This window comes from Trachypithecus francoisi, unplaced genomic scaffold, assembly GCF_009764315.1.
Source record: "Trachypithecus francoisi isolate TF-2019V2 unplaced genomic scaffold, Tfra_2.0 Lachesis_group1, whole genome shotgun sequence".
NCBI lineage: Eukaryota > Metazoa > Chordata > Mammalia > Primates > Cercopithecidae > Trachypithecus > Trachypithecus francoisi.
This window is the reverse complement of record NW_022681454.1, coordinates 118,502,797-118,517,939: the sequence shown is the minus strand read 5'-3', so window position 1 is coordinate 118,517,939 and position 15,143 is coordinate 118,502,797. Positions and strand designations below refer to the sequence as shown.

The 15,143-nt window shown below is 37.7% G+C and overlaps 1 protein-coding gene across 5 annotated transcripts in view; it reads left to right on the top strand.

The window, feature by feature from the left end:
• TRPC3 (transient receptor potential cation channel subfamily C member 3) overlaps nt 1-15,143 on the top strand; it is a 73,621-nt gene that overhangs the window by 24,646 nt on the left and 33,832 nt on the right. For all 5 annotated transcript variants that reach the window (XM_033215159.1, XM_033215163.1, XM_033215161.1 and 2 more), the window contains exons 3-4: nt 2,775-2,963; nt 12,432-12,596. In XM_033215159.1, the coding sequence (XP_033071050.1) occupies nt 2,775-2,963; nt 12,432-12,596 (354 nt within the window). The remainder of the gene's footprint in view (nt 1-2,774; nt 2,964-12,431; nt 12,597-15,143) is intronic.

Sequence of the window (15,143 nt, the reverse complement as noted above, 5' to 3'; positions counted from 1 at the left end):
GAAATTTCATCTAAAAAAATCGTATTAAAAGGGAAGCTTTATATGGAAACGGGCATGGATTTAATACTTCTTCTGGATGCTATAATAAAATATTTCATTAGTCTTTCAGGAATGGAAAGCAGATGGATATTTAACTGACACTCTGCACAGAAACCAGAGACTGAACATTTTATTAATTTTATCAGTTGCATGGTACCAACTTGAATGGAAACTAAAGATTGAAGTTTTATTCATTTTATCTGTTCCCTTATGAGGGGAAAAGGATTAACTGTAACTGTTCTTTATCTGAATTTCCGATGTCTGAAATGGAAACTATTCTAATCTGTGTAGCCTTTAAACAGTCTCTCTTCTTCTTGTTTATTTTGTCTGATGACGTGATTTTGCCCATCAAATCACATTAATTATTTAAAGAAAAAAAGTTGGAATTCTTCATATCTTTTTATTAAGTATGATTTTTGGAAGCCCAGTAATTCTACTGTGCCAAATATTACTTAGATATATAGACACTTACAGTGTCTCAGGACATGTTACAGTGGGAAATTCTGTTTTCCTCAAGTGTTCCACATTAGATTATTATCTGGTTAGCCTTCCTAATAGGCTAGAATTTTAGTGAAAGTCATAAAAGTAGAACTGGGGTTTCCAAAAATGAGACACTTTCTCAGGAGATGGTCGTTGACACCTTCATTAGAACAAATGGACTAGAAACAAAGCTCCATTCAGAAGGCAACAAGGAATGCTACCAACTGACTTACTTATAGTAGTCCATGGCAGTATATAAGTATGCAAATGAAATTAAAGATTCATGGATTATTTTTTAGCAAGGTGTTAGTTCCAGTGGCCTGGAAATTTTTCTCTCAGTTACTGAATTCTGTAACCCTTGAGAAATCAATTACATACAATACAATGATATATTTCTCTTCTTCTAGTTCTGCAGGGCACAATAATATGCCCTTCAGACAAACAAACAAACAGAAAACTCTCTGTATACAGGTGGGTATCCATCTACCTCTCTACATTCATTATAAACCAATTATTCTCAAACATAATATGTATCAGAATCATCTGGAGGGTGTGTGAAAACACAGATTGCTGGGCTCTTCCTCAGTTTCTAAATCAGGACATGTGGGCTGGGGTCTGAGAATCTGCATTTCTAACACATGCCCAGGTGCTGCTGATGCTGCTGTTCTGAGGACTACACTTTGAGAAGCAATGTCTCCAGTAAGGCAAGGGATAATGAACTGGACAAGTTATTTTTCACTGTCAACCTAAATAACAGAGAGAGAGGTTCTCTAAAAGAAAATGAGGCCGGGTGCAGTGACTCACGCCTGTAATCCCAGCACTTTGGGAGGCCCAGCTGGGCAGATCATTTGAGGTCAGGAGTTCAAGACTAGCCTAGCCAATATGGTGAAACCCCATCTCTACTGAAAATACAAAAAAAAGCCGGGTGTGGTGTCACCTGCCTGTAATCCCAGCTACTTGAGAGGTTGAGACAGGAGAATTGCTTGAACCTGGGAGACGGAGGTTGCAGTGAGCCAAGATTGTGCCACTGCACTCCGGCCTGGCAACAGAGCAAGACTCCATCTCAAAAAAAAATAGAAAATCATATTTATCTGGGAATGTAATATTGCAGTGGAAATACAAGTGACATGGTAAACTCTGTGTGTATTCAGGGAGGTAAAGAAAGACAAGTTTTTTAAAGGAAAAGTGAGGAGGGCTACACTCCAGGAACAATAACAAAGGCAGAGCCAGTCCAAAGCTGTACAGGCAGTTGCTGGGCAGATGTCCTCACAGAGGTATTTTTTGTGTAAGGTTGCTATGGCCTTTATGCAAGGTTATGGTTTTTTGCACTCTCTTGTGATAGTTTTTTGTGTGAGAACCCTCCTTTCGTGGCCTTCTCTGACTCTATTAGTCAGGGTTTTTTTGTTTTGTGTTGTTTTTAACACAGTTGACTTAGTTTTGACAACTTTCATATCACATATAGTTGATCTTCTACATCAAATTGCCATTTTAGAAAAATTGCCATTATAGAAAAATTTCCAATGTAGAAATGGTCTTGTTTTGACTTTACAAGAACTATTGTTTGTACAAAAGAGGGAAAACTCTTTGATCCTTTGGTCTTTCAGCATACAATTTTTTGAGTAAATGCTTTTTAAAATTTTTAATTGACAAATTATTATTGTATATATTTATGGGGTACCATGGGATGCTTCGATAGATGTATACAATGTGAAGTGATTAAATCAAGCTAATTAACATATCTATCACCTCACATTACTTTTTGTGGTAGTGAGATATTTGAAATTTACTCATCCATTTTGAAGTATATAATATAGTATTAAAGCTATAGTCACTGTGCTGTGCAGATAGATCTCAAAAACTTATTTCTCCTGTCTAAATGAAACTTTGTTCACTTTGACCAATATCTCCTCATTCCATCTCTACTTTACCCTACCTCTTACTCCCACCCCCTGCCTCTGGTAGCCACTTTTCTATTCTCTGAGTTTCACTTTTTTAGATTCCACATATAAGTGAGATGATTATCATGCCGTTTTCAGAACTATCTCGGATGGTTGGGCTGTTTGCAGAAGGAAACCTGGCTAAGGGGTTGGGTGGGTGCAAATCCAGCCTATATTCAGTTCAACAAGCCTTATATCCAGGTAGGCTGCAGCTTTCTACCCCCAAAAGAAGGGATACCTTTTTCTAATTCACCCAAACACTTTCCGTTGAATAAAAGCAAATTATTTGTGTTAAAATACTAAACCTCTTGTTCTTAGAATGACTATCGGAAGCTCTCCATGCAGTGCAAAGACTTTGTAGTGGGTGTACTGGATCTCTGCCGAGACTCAGAAGAGGTAGAAGCCATTCTGAATGGAGATCTGGAGTCAGCAGAACCTCTGGAGATACACAGGCACAAAGCTTCATTAAGTCGTGTCAAACTTGCCATTAAGTATGAAGTCAAAAAGGTGAGTGGGCCTACTTTCATCTAGTGCCATATTAGAATAAACATGTAATACAAACTATGCCATAATCCTAGGAAAATTATTAAAATAATAAGACTAGATGCTAGTAGGCTGGGCAATATAGTTAGACCATGTCTACAAAAAATAAACAAAATTAGCTGGGCATGATGGCATGTGCCTGTAATCCCAACACTTTGGGGCCTGTAATCCCAGCACTTTGGGAGGCCAAAGCAGGAGGATCACTTGAGGCCAGGTGTTCCATACCAGCTAGGCAACATAGCGAGACCCTGTCTCTATTAAAAATTTAAAAATTAGCCAGGCATGGTGGCACATGCCTGTAGTTCCAGCTACTTGGGAGGCTGAGGCAGGAGGATCACTTGAGCCCAGGAGATTTGAAGCTGCAGTAAGCAACGATAGCACCACTGCAGTCCAGCCTGGGCAACAGAGCAAGCAAGTCCTTGTCTCAAAAACTAAAATAAAAAATAGATGCTATTGATAAAATATTTTTTTGTGGGGGGTAAAGTTGCAAGTTAAATGTGTAGCTTCTGATCCTTTCTACTTTTTACCCATGGTGGGACCTTGAATAAGTCATAAATATGTAAATTTCAGTTCCCTCATGTACAAGGAGGATAATATCTCTTATCTATCTCAGGGTTTTGGTGGAATTTAAATGGGTTATGATATGCAAAAGCACTCTGTAAACTGTTAATTACAATACAATTAATAATGCTGTTACTTGTATATGTTTTTGTAAGGCACTTTTACATTCTTATGTGAATCCTTGCAGCAAGTCTGTTATTATTCATTTTATCTACAAAATACATCAGTAGATGATGGGGTTTCTATTCTACAAGGAAACTGAGGATTGCCAAGCTTCAATGACGTGTCTAAGGTCACACAACTATGGAGTTGGTCATGCAGGTGCCAGAAATAAAAATTATGATTTTTTACTCTGGTTACTGCAGAAAAACTGTTATGTGTTTCTATTTGCCAACTTGTATGGGGCTTTTAAATAATTCATAAAAATTATAGTTATAATGTTTCACAATAATAAATATCTCAGGTATCCAGAATCCAATACTTTATACATGTTATATAACAGATTTTTTTGTACTTTAAGAGAAACTGATAAATGACAAAGAAATAATCTGTTATCAGCTCTGGTTTTATGAAGTTGATCAATTTACAAAGAGACAAGTGTTCTGTCTTTTCTGCAGTGTGACATGGTGCTTAAGAGGGCAGGCACTAGAGCCAACCTGTAAGGATTCAGGTCCCGACACCACCATGTGCTCCTGTGTGACCATGGGCAAGTCACCTAACCATCCAGGCCTCCATCTGCTCACTAGTAAAGTGAAGACAATAGTTGTACCTACTTATTCATTTGTTTAAGGATTGCATGAGATAATGCATGTAAAGTAGTTAGCACACAGTAGTACATAGTGATTGCTCAATAAGTATTAGCTATTAATGATAACATTTCTACATTATGAAAATTCATACCCAGAGTGATGACTCTCAAGCTAGTTAATCCTCACTCATCAAAGACAGATTTCATGCCGCTTGTACTGAATCAAGCCCTTAGTAAGAGGAGTTTATTTAAGCAGGAAGGAATTTAGTAAGTGATATTGAGGAAGCTCACAGAATCCTAAGAAGAGGTACAGGAACAAGCTTATCTAAGCTGTGCTTCCAAAAACCTCACCCAGAACCAGGCACAGCGCTGACCTGCTAAGGGAGTTTCTGTGGCCCAAATGGAACAATTCTGTCTCTGCTGCTCCCATATCAGCACAGAAAGGATGCTCTGAATCCTGCCTGTTTTCATATGGCTCTTTCCACTGGTCAAAATGCCTCTGATCAGTGGACCTAAGCCAGTGTTTGCACCCTAGCAGCAAGTGAGGATGGGGAAATCTCTCTCACTCTGTTGCTGTCTCTTTCTCCTCTTTCTCTCTCCCCTCCTGTCTGTCTTTCTCTCTTCTGACACACATACTTCTGCTACCACAGTGTAGAAAACTTATACACATAGTATTTGCAAGATTTTGGTCAACCATTAATGGCAGATCTCTCCTCTATTTCATAAGACAGTCAAATGTGAAGATTCTCAGTAAAGATGAAAATAAAACCACTTTTCAAAGAAAGTATGTTACAAGATAATTAAATTGGCTAAATTGCCCTCCTTTCAGAGCGTTCTTGCTAGTTGAGGTTTAGTTATTAATATATTGAGGGAAAAGGATAATTTTGAGCAAGATTGATAGTAAACTGTTTTTCAGAAAACTCTGTGGAAATATATTCATACATCCTGCAATATGTATCTCTTTTCTTTGGCACCTGAGAGAATTGATTTCAGTTGTGACTGGTTTTTTATCATTGCTTTGAAAGTGTTATATGAGCAGAGACAGCTCATCTACACTTGTGCTTCTGTCAACTAAACTGCCTTGCAGAGTTTCTTTCTTCCTGCATGTTAACTTTAAATAAATTGGCATGTAGGTTACAATGTATGAGGTGTCGTTAATAATAAATTGATACCAGTCAACCATCAGGCAGCCAAAAAAAATATTTAGAACTGTAAGGAGATTTAGGACTTTGCAAACCTTCTTGGTTTTGTTTGTTTTATGCTATAAAAGGAGTATTAATTAGAGTAAAGTCTTTGATTTGGAATCTTCACTCAATAAATGTATGTAAAAATTATATTCTAGAATAATAAATGTATGTAAGAATTCTGTTCTAGAATAATAAATGTATATAAGAATTCTATTCCAGAGTACTTGCAAAGCCCCAATTCCTCCTTTCTTTCTTCCTTTCAAAGGCTTCCTTCATTTTCAGTCAACACTCACCCGTCTTCACTCTCTCAAGGAGGAAAAATATCACCCTACCCACTCCTGCTGCTTCCTTTTCCCACCATCTCATTTCTAGTCTCCAAGCAAAACCACATCTTGGGTTATAATGATGCATAAACCCTGCCCACTCTGGCACAGAGGTAGTCTATGGCCATATGCAAGTCATTGGGATTTCAAAGTAACTTTATATGGACTTCCCTACCCCCGATAACATAATAAACTCATATTTATTCAAATCAACCCATAATTCCACCAAGGAAACCATTCCTATCTAATGGTAAGCCATATTGGCCGCATATGAGACTCAGGAAGTCTTTCTTCTACCGACTGCCCAAGACGTACTCCCAGCTTTGGTTCCGAGTCTGTTGTCTTCTAACTGGGCTCATTATTCCCAGAGCTCTGGTCTTTCCTAGAAATCAGCGTGAGTTCAACCCAGGCCTTACAGAACTCAATGATACTTAATCCAGTAAATGAATATATAAAACACCAGAATAGGAAGTATCTGACCATGAATTTAATGTTTATGTCAGAAAGGACTTTCTAATATAAAAGCAAAGAAATCTCAAAGCAAAAATACAAATAATCTGGTCACATATAATTTAAAACCTCTGTATGACATCAGAAAGATTATAAACGAAAAAGTGAAGGGCAAACTGGGAAAAAATTTTTTTTTATTATAACTCACAAAAGATTGATCTTCTTAATATCCCAAGAACTCAAACAAATTTGTAAGGAAAACATCCAGAGCCCTGTAGAAAAATTAGCACAAGGTTTGAATAGGCATGTCACAGAAGAGAAAATTCAAATGACTAACACGCCTATTTAAAATTTTCAGACCTTCTAGTGATAAACGTATACTAATGTACAAATACCATTTTCCTTGTCTCAAACTAACAAAGAATAAAAATTTATAATTCTCAGTGCTGATAATAAAACAGCAACCATCTGCCTGCATCTTACTAATAGGGAATGGATTTTGGAGATTATTCATCCTAAAATCTTTTTTTTTTTTTTTTTTGAGATGGAGTCTCACTGTCACCCACACTTGAGTGCAGTGGTGAGATCTCGGCTCACTGCAGCCTCCGCCTCCCAAGTTCAAGTAAATTTCCTGCCTCAGCTTCCCGAGTAGCTGGGGTTACAGGTGCCCATCACCATGCCTGGCTAATTTTTATATTTTTAGTAGAGATGGGGTTTTACCATGTTGGCCAGGCTGGTCTTAAAATCCTGACCTCAAGTGATCCGCTCACCTCAGCCTCTCAGAGTGCTAGGATTACAGGTGTGAGCCACTGCGTCCAGCCTAAAATCATTTTTAAGGGATCTCTAAGGTAAATTATAAAACTGGAAGGATAGTAAACACTCTTACTATTTATAGAAATACCTATATTGTTCTTTGAAAAGAGAATGGAATAGACTGGAAGATGAAATTTGATTTTCTGAAAAATGGGTACAGGAAAATTAATTTTTAGGCAAAAACACTAATTTTGTTTAATTAGAATAATGGACTATTTGCCCCTTCCAAAAAGTCTTGAGTTCTAATTCTGACTCTACCTCTATCCTGCTCTGTGATGTGCAGCTGAACATTAATCCACTCCCCACCATAGAAATAACCAAAGTTCTACCTGCTTCACCATGAGCTATGTCTATTGTGAGAAAGTTTTTGACAAAAGATACTAGAGCTTGGTAGACCACTGAATCTGGAAAACTGGGCTCTCAGAAAGAGAAGGAGAACATTTCCTGAGTTCTTCCTTTCTGTTCTTCTATTAATATTTCCTCCATAGTAGGATTAGATTTAAATGTAGAAAAGCCATCCTAAAAAGAAATATGCAGCAGTATAAACAGGATAAAAGCATCCATTGTGTATCCACTTTCTGTGCAAAAAGTATACATGGGAAGCCCAGAATTAAAGAAATGCAATGAGAGAGTGGTAAATATGCCACTGAGACTTTGGAATGGGTGTGCTGGCTGGCACAGTCCTGTGCCTGTACTGCGTGGCCTCTTGTCCTGGTCTTCCCCAGGCACCAAGAGATAACAGAGCATTTTGCACTCAGCAAGTTTGAAAATCCAGAAAACCTGTGCAATATAAGTTTTGGGTTTATATTTCACAATTCATTGAGTTTTAAAAAGAAGTTGAATTGCCTAGTTTTTATTTACAAGAATATTTTCCTTTAAATTGTATGAATTGTGGCTCTAACAGTATCATTAAAAACAAATCCAGAGTTCCTACCATGTTTTTACACAACAGTATTCCCATGAAGACAGTTCTGGTGAAGACTGATTTGATGCAAAACAGTGTAACATTAATTAATTTTTAAATTTAAAATTTGATTGTTTTCCCTAACCTGCCCTGATCAGTGGTTCATTTTATAATCTATTAGTCATTTGGCAAGAAAAAAACATTTCATTTGTTCTCAATGCTGATTGTCCAATTGAAAGATTGAGATTTTCTTGTGTCAAGCATTCTCTCTTTAAATCAGAAAACTCAAAATAAGGGTATTATTTTTGTGATGACTTCAATTTGCTGGTCCACTGAAGTTAGAAAACAGCATACAAATGTTATCCAGTTGGGTATAACTGGTGTAGTGACATAAGGAGATTTTTCAGGAGGTAAAACACTTTTCAGGTATAAAGGTCACTGCCCTATTTCGAAGTCATTGAGAAGACCAAAACTCATCTCCTAAAGGGATTAGCTTTTTTGCCTTCGCTTGCTATTATTGTACTGACTTTACTTTCTTTTTTGAAATGCTCCTTGTGTACTCGCATTAGGATTTTAAATCATTGGAGGAAAATCTGTTTGTGTGGATTAAATGGAATCAACAGAATCCATGAAGTGGTGTATAATTATCTCAAAAAAAAAAAAAAAAAAGAGTAGAATTAGTAGCATAGTAGATAGACCTGTCAAGCTGAATTTTAAAGTGTAACAGGCAAAATGCAAAGACCACAATTTTGGTTACTACTTAATGTATAGTAAGGGTTTGCACTGTTTTACAGGTTACATCAAGTCAAAGATTGACCATCACATATATGCCATATGGAAAAGATTGAGTCCATCAAGTCTTTGAAGCTGTGCAGTCTTTATAAATATGTAATTAATGCCATAAAGCACATCTTCAAATTTAAAAATTAGTCCAAGGACGAGGAGTAGGAAAGGGAGATATACTATAACATCAGTATTTCTGTCCTCAAGAGTTTAAAACCTAAGAACGACCAGTGCCTTAGTCCACTTGTGTTGTTTTAATAGAATACCTGAGATGGAGAGACTTATACGAACAAAACTTTCTTGTCTCATAGTTCTGGAGGCTGGGAAGTCCAAGATCAAGGCAACAGTGGGTTTGGTAGTCTGATGAGGGCTGCATCCTCTAGAGGGGAGGAACACTATGTCCTCACATGGCAGAAGAGTAGAAGAGCCAGCTAGTTGAATGCTGCATGAAACCTTTTTTATAAGTGTCTTAATACCATTGACAAGGGAGCAGCCCTCATGGCCTAATCACCTCTTGAAGGCTCCACCTGTTAACTCTACCACATTGACAGCACCTGAATTTTGGAGGCGACACATTCAAATGATAGCTAACCAGAGACTCACAAAAGGGAAATTTGTCCATCAATTCCATATAGACACATGTCTACCTGTCTCCTAACATCATGGGAATTTTGTTTCCTACAGAAACCCTTGGTCTAAAAACTGCATTGTTGATATCCTAAGTGGTAATCTGATTTGATGACATTATATGTTCCACCTGTAGTTTACCCTGAATGAACCATTACCTGTCCCAAGCTTAGCCTGGCTGCAGTCACCAGGGATGCCTTTTATTTATATCTGTCTAACTTCCCCCAAATGCAGATCCTTCAAATATCAAGATGATTGTACCAACATTCAAATTAAGACTATTTTAAATTCTGATTAGGCATCTTGACAAGCATATGAGTTGAAGTCTCAGTTATAATAGCTTATTTTGTGTCTATTCAAAGCTTACTGTGTACCCTAGAACAATGACCTGTTATCACTTAATTCAACTCTGATGCTTCCATTTTTATCTTCTTGTACCAATATACTTGCCCAATATACTGCCTGGATCTGGATCATACTGCCCCTGCCTGGATCGTAGGAGGGGCTTAAGACATTTTGATGAGTGAATAAATGAATGAATGAATGAAGGACATTTAGGGACCATAGAGGGAGAGGTGAAACAGGAAGGAAATGATCTAAATACAGTACAGGGGCAGAAGTGGAAGTTTGGAGAAGTTCTCAACAAGAATCCTAGGAAGTTGTCACATATACCCAGGAAGCCTTCAACTTTGATTATATTCACGAGTTCAAATAATGATTGCATTGGTCTGTGAAATGCTGTTTTCAAAATTACAACCTTGGAAAAGTGACAAAATCTTGGGTTTGGAGAGAAGATCTAATATATCTTTAGCAACTAGCAGCTATTGAAAATCAGGGCCTGGGATTTTGAAAACTGAATGGAAAGGAACCAGCATGATAAAATATGCTTCTTAGTTCAGGCTGCTGTAACTAAGTACCATAGGCTAGGTCGTTTATAAACAACAGAAATTTATTTCTCGGCCAGGCACAGTGGCTCATGCCTGTAATCCCAGCACTTTGAGAGGCTAAGGCGGGCAGATCACATGAGGTTGAGAGTTCGAGACCAGCCTGACTGCCATGGAGAAACCCCGTCTCTACTAAAAATACAAAAAATTAGCCAGGCATGGTTGCACATGCCTGTAATCTCAGCTACTCGGGAGGCTGAAGTAGGAGAATCGCTTGAACCTGAGAGGCGGAGGTTGTGGTGAGACAAGATTGTGCAATTGCACTCCAGCCCTGGGCAACAAGAGCGAAACTCCATCTCAAAAAAAAAAAAAAATTATTTCTTACAGTTCTGGAGGCTGGAAATCCAAAATCAGGATGCCAGCACGGTGAAGATCTGGTGAGGGCTCTCCTCTGAGTTGCAGACTGCTGACTTCTCATAGTATCCTCACATGGTGGAAAGAGAGCAAGCTCTCCCACCTCTTCCTATCAGGGCACCAATCCCATTCATGAAGGCTCCTCCCTCATGATCTAATTACCTCCCGAAAGCCTAGCTTTCTAATACCCATCACACTGAGGTTTAGAATTTCAAGATTATAACTCATTAATTATTTCAAATCTAATGTTCGTAAATTTATTCTCACCACCTCTGTCCATGGGTCGTTGAGTTCCCGTGTATGGTGCTGCAGAGGCAGCCGCCAGTGCAACCATCAGTGGACTTCTCCACTGGTTGCACTCTAGGGGCAAAAGCAAGGATTTGGGGGAAATTGCATCTCCATCACCTGTTCTGGGCGATAAGACTTTCTTTTTTAATTAAAATTGTTCATGGGAAACTAGGCACCAGTCAGTGGAAACCTGTGCGTTTCCTTGTAGGTGGGCTTTGATAAACAGCCAAATATTAATAACTCTAGGAATTGCCTGGAGTTACTAAGAATCATCAGGATCATTAACTACAACTTGATTAAAGGGGAACCTTTTGACAAGTAGGAACTGCAGCTACTCTCTTTGTTTCTCAGTTCCCAAAAACATTTCATGGGTGTTTCTTAACAGGTTCATTGTTACTGTTTATTCTGTTTTTTAGAAGACAGTGACACCTTGATTTTTGTGTTACTAAGAACTCCTTTAAAAAATATGTTGTCACTCATAGTTGATTTTTTAATTCCTGAGCTTGGACAACAAGCATATGACCATTCATAAAAAGGCATATCTGGCTACAAATGGGCAGATTTTGGCATAAGGACCTTTACATGGGTCTGACTACAAATACATTCTGCTTCTTGAATAATGACAGGGCTTTAAAGAAATCCCAGTCCCTCTAAATGATGCAGGCAGATAACTTAACAAAATCAAATGGGAAAAAAATCAAATGGCTGGGCTGAAATAAGTATAATTTGCTCATTTTTCCTGATTAGAATTTTATTTATTAAAGAACTGCTGAAGATAAATAGTCATGATATTTTGACCTTTTGATGAAGGAAGCAATAAAAAAGAGGACAGGAGGGAAGTGACGTTTGATGTCAGTTCCTGGAAGAAGTGCATGTGTAGACCCAGCATAATATTTGCAGGTTCATTTATTATTTTTCAGACCTTTTACAGATTTGCAGTAATAGTACATCATTACACAAAGGGCGCATCATGCATTTTTTTTTTATATGTAGCATTTTAGGGGTTGCTCACGAAACTTCACACATTTCTCTTTTAGCTATAGTCTACAATAAACCAAGTAACTTTTTTTCTTTTCCATTTTGAACTGAATGCAAGTAAGCTGGCCAACCGCAAGATGGGACGCATTTTTACAAAAGAAGCCAGATGTCACCCAGATTCCACAGAGAAATCTGTGAATCATGGAGGGTTTCTATCAAAAAGAACTATGATTAAGGACAACACCAATTTTATCCTCTCATTTCCATTCTAGTTCTTCTATTAGTTCTGAAATAATTTTGAAAAATGGAGGGAAAGCAAAGAAGAATATTACCAGAACCTTCCAGGACCAATATGCTAGAAAAATATGCTTTAATGTCTTTAGGATGCACGTGTATTTAATAGTTGATCTACTGACAATGGTATGGTAACTTACCTTTCTTTCCCCTTCTCAAACTCTCTCTCTCCCAACAGTTTGTGGCTCATCCCAACTGCCAGCAGCAGCTCTTGACAATCTGGTATGAGAACCTCTCAGGCCTAAGGGAGCAGACTATAGCGATCAAGTGTCTCGTTGTGCTGGTCGTGGCCCTGGGCCTTCCATTCCTGGCTATTGGCTACTGGATTGCACCTTGCAGCAGGGTACTCGCTTTCTACATCTATTTCCTCTGTGGTGGTGTACTGTGTCTCTTTGGGATAAAAAAAGAAAAAGCTTCATGCTTAAGACTCTCATCAGTTTTACCCTGAATGTTAATTGACTCAAGAACACAAATTCTCCTTTTTAATTACTGGATCAATTCAAATAAGGGATGAAAAGGGATTTGGTACCAGTGGGATAGATCACATTTGCAGGCATAAAGTACTTAGGCTCGTTTAAGATAAAATCCTCATGGTAGACAGAGAAGGAAAAGGTGCTTGAATGAAGTAGCACTTGTACTGATTTTATTGACGGCTTAATAAGCAGAGTGTCAGCTGGGTTGGCCTGTGAACAGACCGGGGAATGGAGAGCACTACAGCAGTAGTACCAAGAAGCAGTTACACTGGGAACTAGAAGGGCAACCCATTTGGACCTGTCAGAAGAAATCCAAGGTTGAGTGTGTGAAGCACAGTTGAGAACAGTGGTGGTATCCAAAGTCTTCAAGAAAATGCATGTCAGGTTCTGCTAGCCCTTTGTTAATTCAGACAGTTCTTAAAAATGTAGGATTTAGCTTCAGGGATTTTAGGTTTTTTTAGATTATTTGTTTTTGCTTGGATCATTTTGGTTAGTACCTTTATTCTCCTCTCAACTTTCCAATGTAAAATCAATTTAGTTGTGCCCAAGAGATCCCTAGCAAGATGTGGAAAGGAATACTATTCATGCCAGTTATGGGCACTGCCAGAGAGAAGGAGCTGTGCTGAGATCCTTTAATCCTGTTTTTACATTCTGAAATTCGGTTTTGTTTAAATCAGATGTAGTTTCAAGGCAAAATGAGTCAAGGGCACTTATAAGTGATCCTGGAAATCTGTCATCTCTCTGGCTCAGCAATCTCCCCCAGCAGAGTTCTGCTCTGCAAACACCATATACGTGTGAGAACATTCATCCATCTCACTTCATCATTGAGTTGCCCATGCATGTTAAGGCAGAATGTTTGTCATTTTGATCGTGCCTGATGACTCAGCCAAGTTCTTTTGTTGCATATCATGGAAAATTACTTTAAGATTCTTCAAATACATAAACACTAAAGATGAAAAACTATAAATAATATGAGAGGGTGTGCAATAAAACAAAAATCATATCTTACCCAAATAATTTTCCTTTCTGAAGGAAATGAATTGGAAAGTTCGGGTTTAGAAGTGTTTGTCTCTTAGGGGAACTTAATCAGTTAAAACATTGCATCAGATTTGAAGTAACCATCTTGGAGTCCACTTCTTTTCTCCCTGCACTTTTACAAGTACAACTAACAGTATGGCATGCTCTGCAGAGAAGGGAAACATGGAAGTTGAGCCATTCCCAGAGCCCATGTTTAGAGCTGCCATATACCACCTATCTTATGACAAAAAGGCAACATAGCAAGAATTTTCCATGTATATCCCATTTTTGAGATTTGCATTCTGCTTTCTTTTCATGTTATTTAAAGTTCTAAGAGATTGACCTTTAGGAGAAACAGGCTTGGTAATTCCCAAGAAATGTCTATGTGCTATGGATAAGCTACCCCCAAACGTGCCCTTTTTGCAGCTGTGTAACAAGGTGATATGTAAATGTGTTGTTTATTTTTCTGTGTCTAACATGGAAAATGTGACTTTTGTGTGTGTTCATGTTCAATCCCAAAAATACCTGACATCTCTTTCATCATTTATTGACATCACATTAAGGTTCTAGACCTACAAAAACATTTGTTCGGAGTTACAGTCCTTTAAATATGAACCTCAGTACTTTATAAGGTCACAGACGGAGTTAAAAAGCAGGGTCTGAGAGTATAGAAGAGAGAACATACTTGATAAATCTACCAAATGTACCTAATTCTTAGACTATGGAGGCCCTTGGGACAGGAGGAATTGTTTTTCATTTTCACAGGAACATGGGACTTCTAAGGACATTATATCATAGGGGATTTTAAAGGAGTCACCTTAAAATAATTATAAACTGAACTTTGGAAGTCCTTTTGTACCATTTACATGATTATCCAACTCAGAGATTACTTTCAATTAAGGTAACCTACTTAGAGATTTTAATTATTGTGTATCTCCCTCTTCTTATTAAGGCAGTAACAGATGCAATATTCGTCTTAGTTCTAATATTTTCTGTCTTTTTTTAATAGCATACCAGGTATAACTTGATTTTGGAATATTTAGAAATGAGAACTAAAATTTACTTCTGTAGTAGTAATTTTTTTAATCTTCAAAGGGTTTTTAATGTCTTACATGAGTCTATAAGAACCTCATAACATCTCAGTTATAAAGCAATAAAGAATTACACAGTGCAAAGTTGAAGTTTCTTTTTCTAGACCCTAAAAATCTGGACTTTGCATATTCTTTTGTGTAAAAATAAAAGCAAGAACCAGTATAGGCCCTGTGATTTCCAGAAGCGCATCTATGAATGCAGTCTACTGTAAGGCAAATCGGACATTTAGAAACAATGAATTTTGAAGACTTACTAAATTATTTTTGGAGGAAGCATCCCTCTAAAAAAGAATATTTTTCATAATGTAG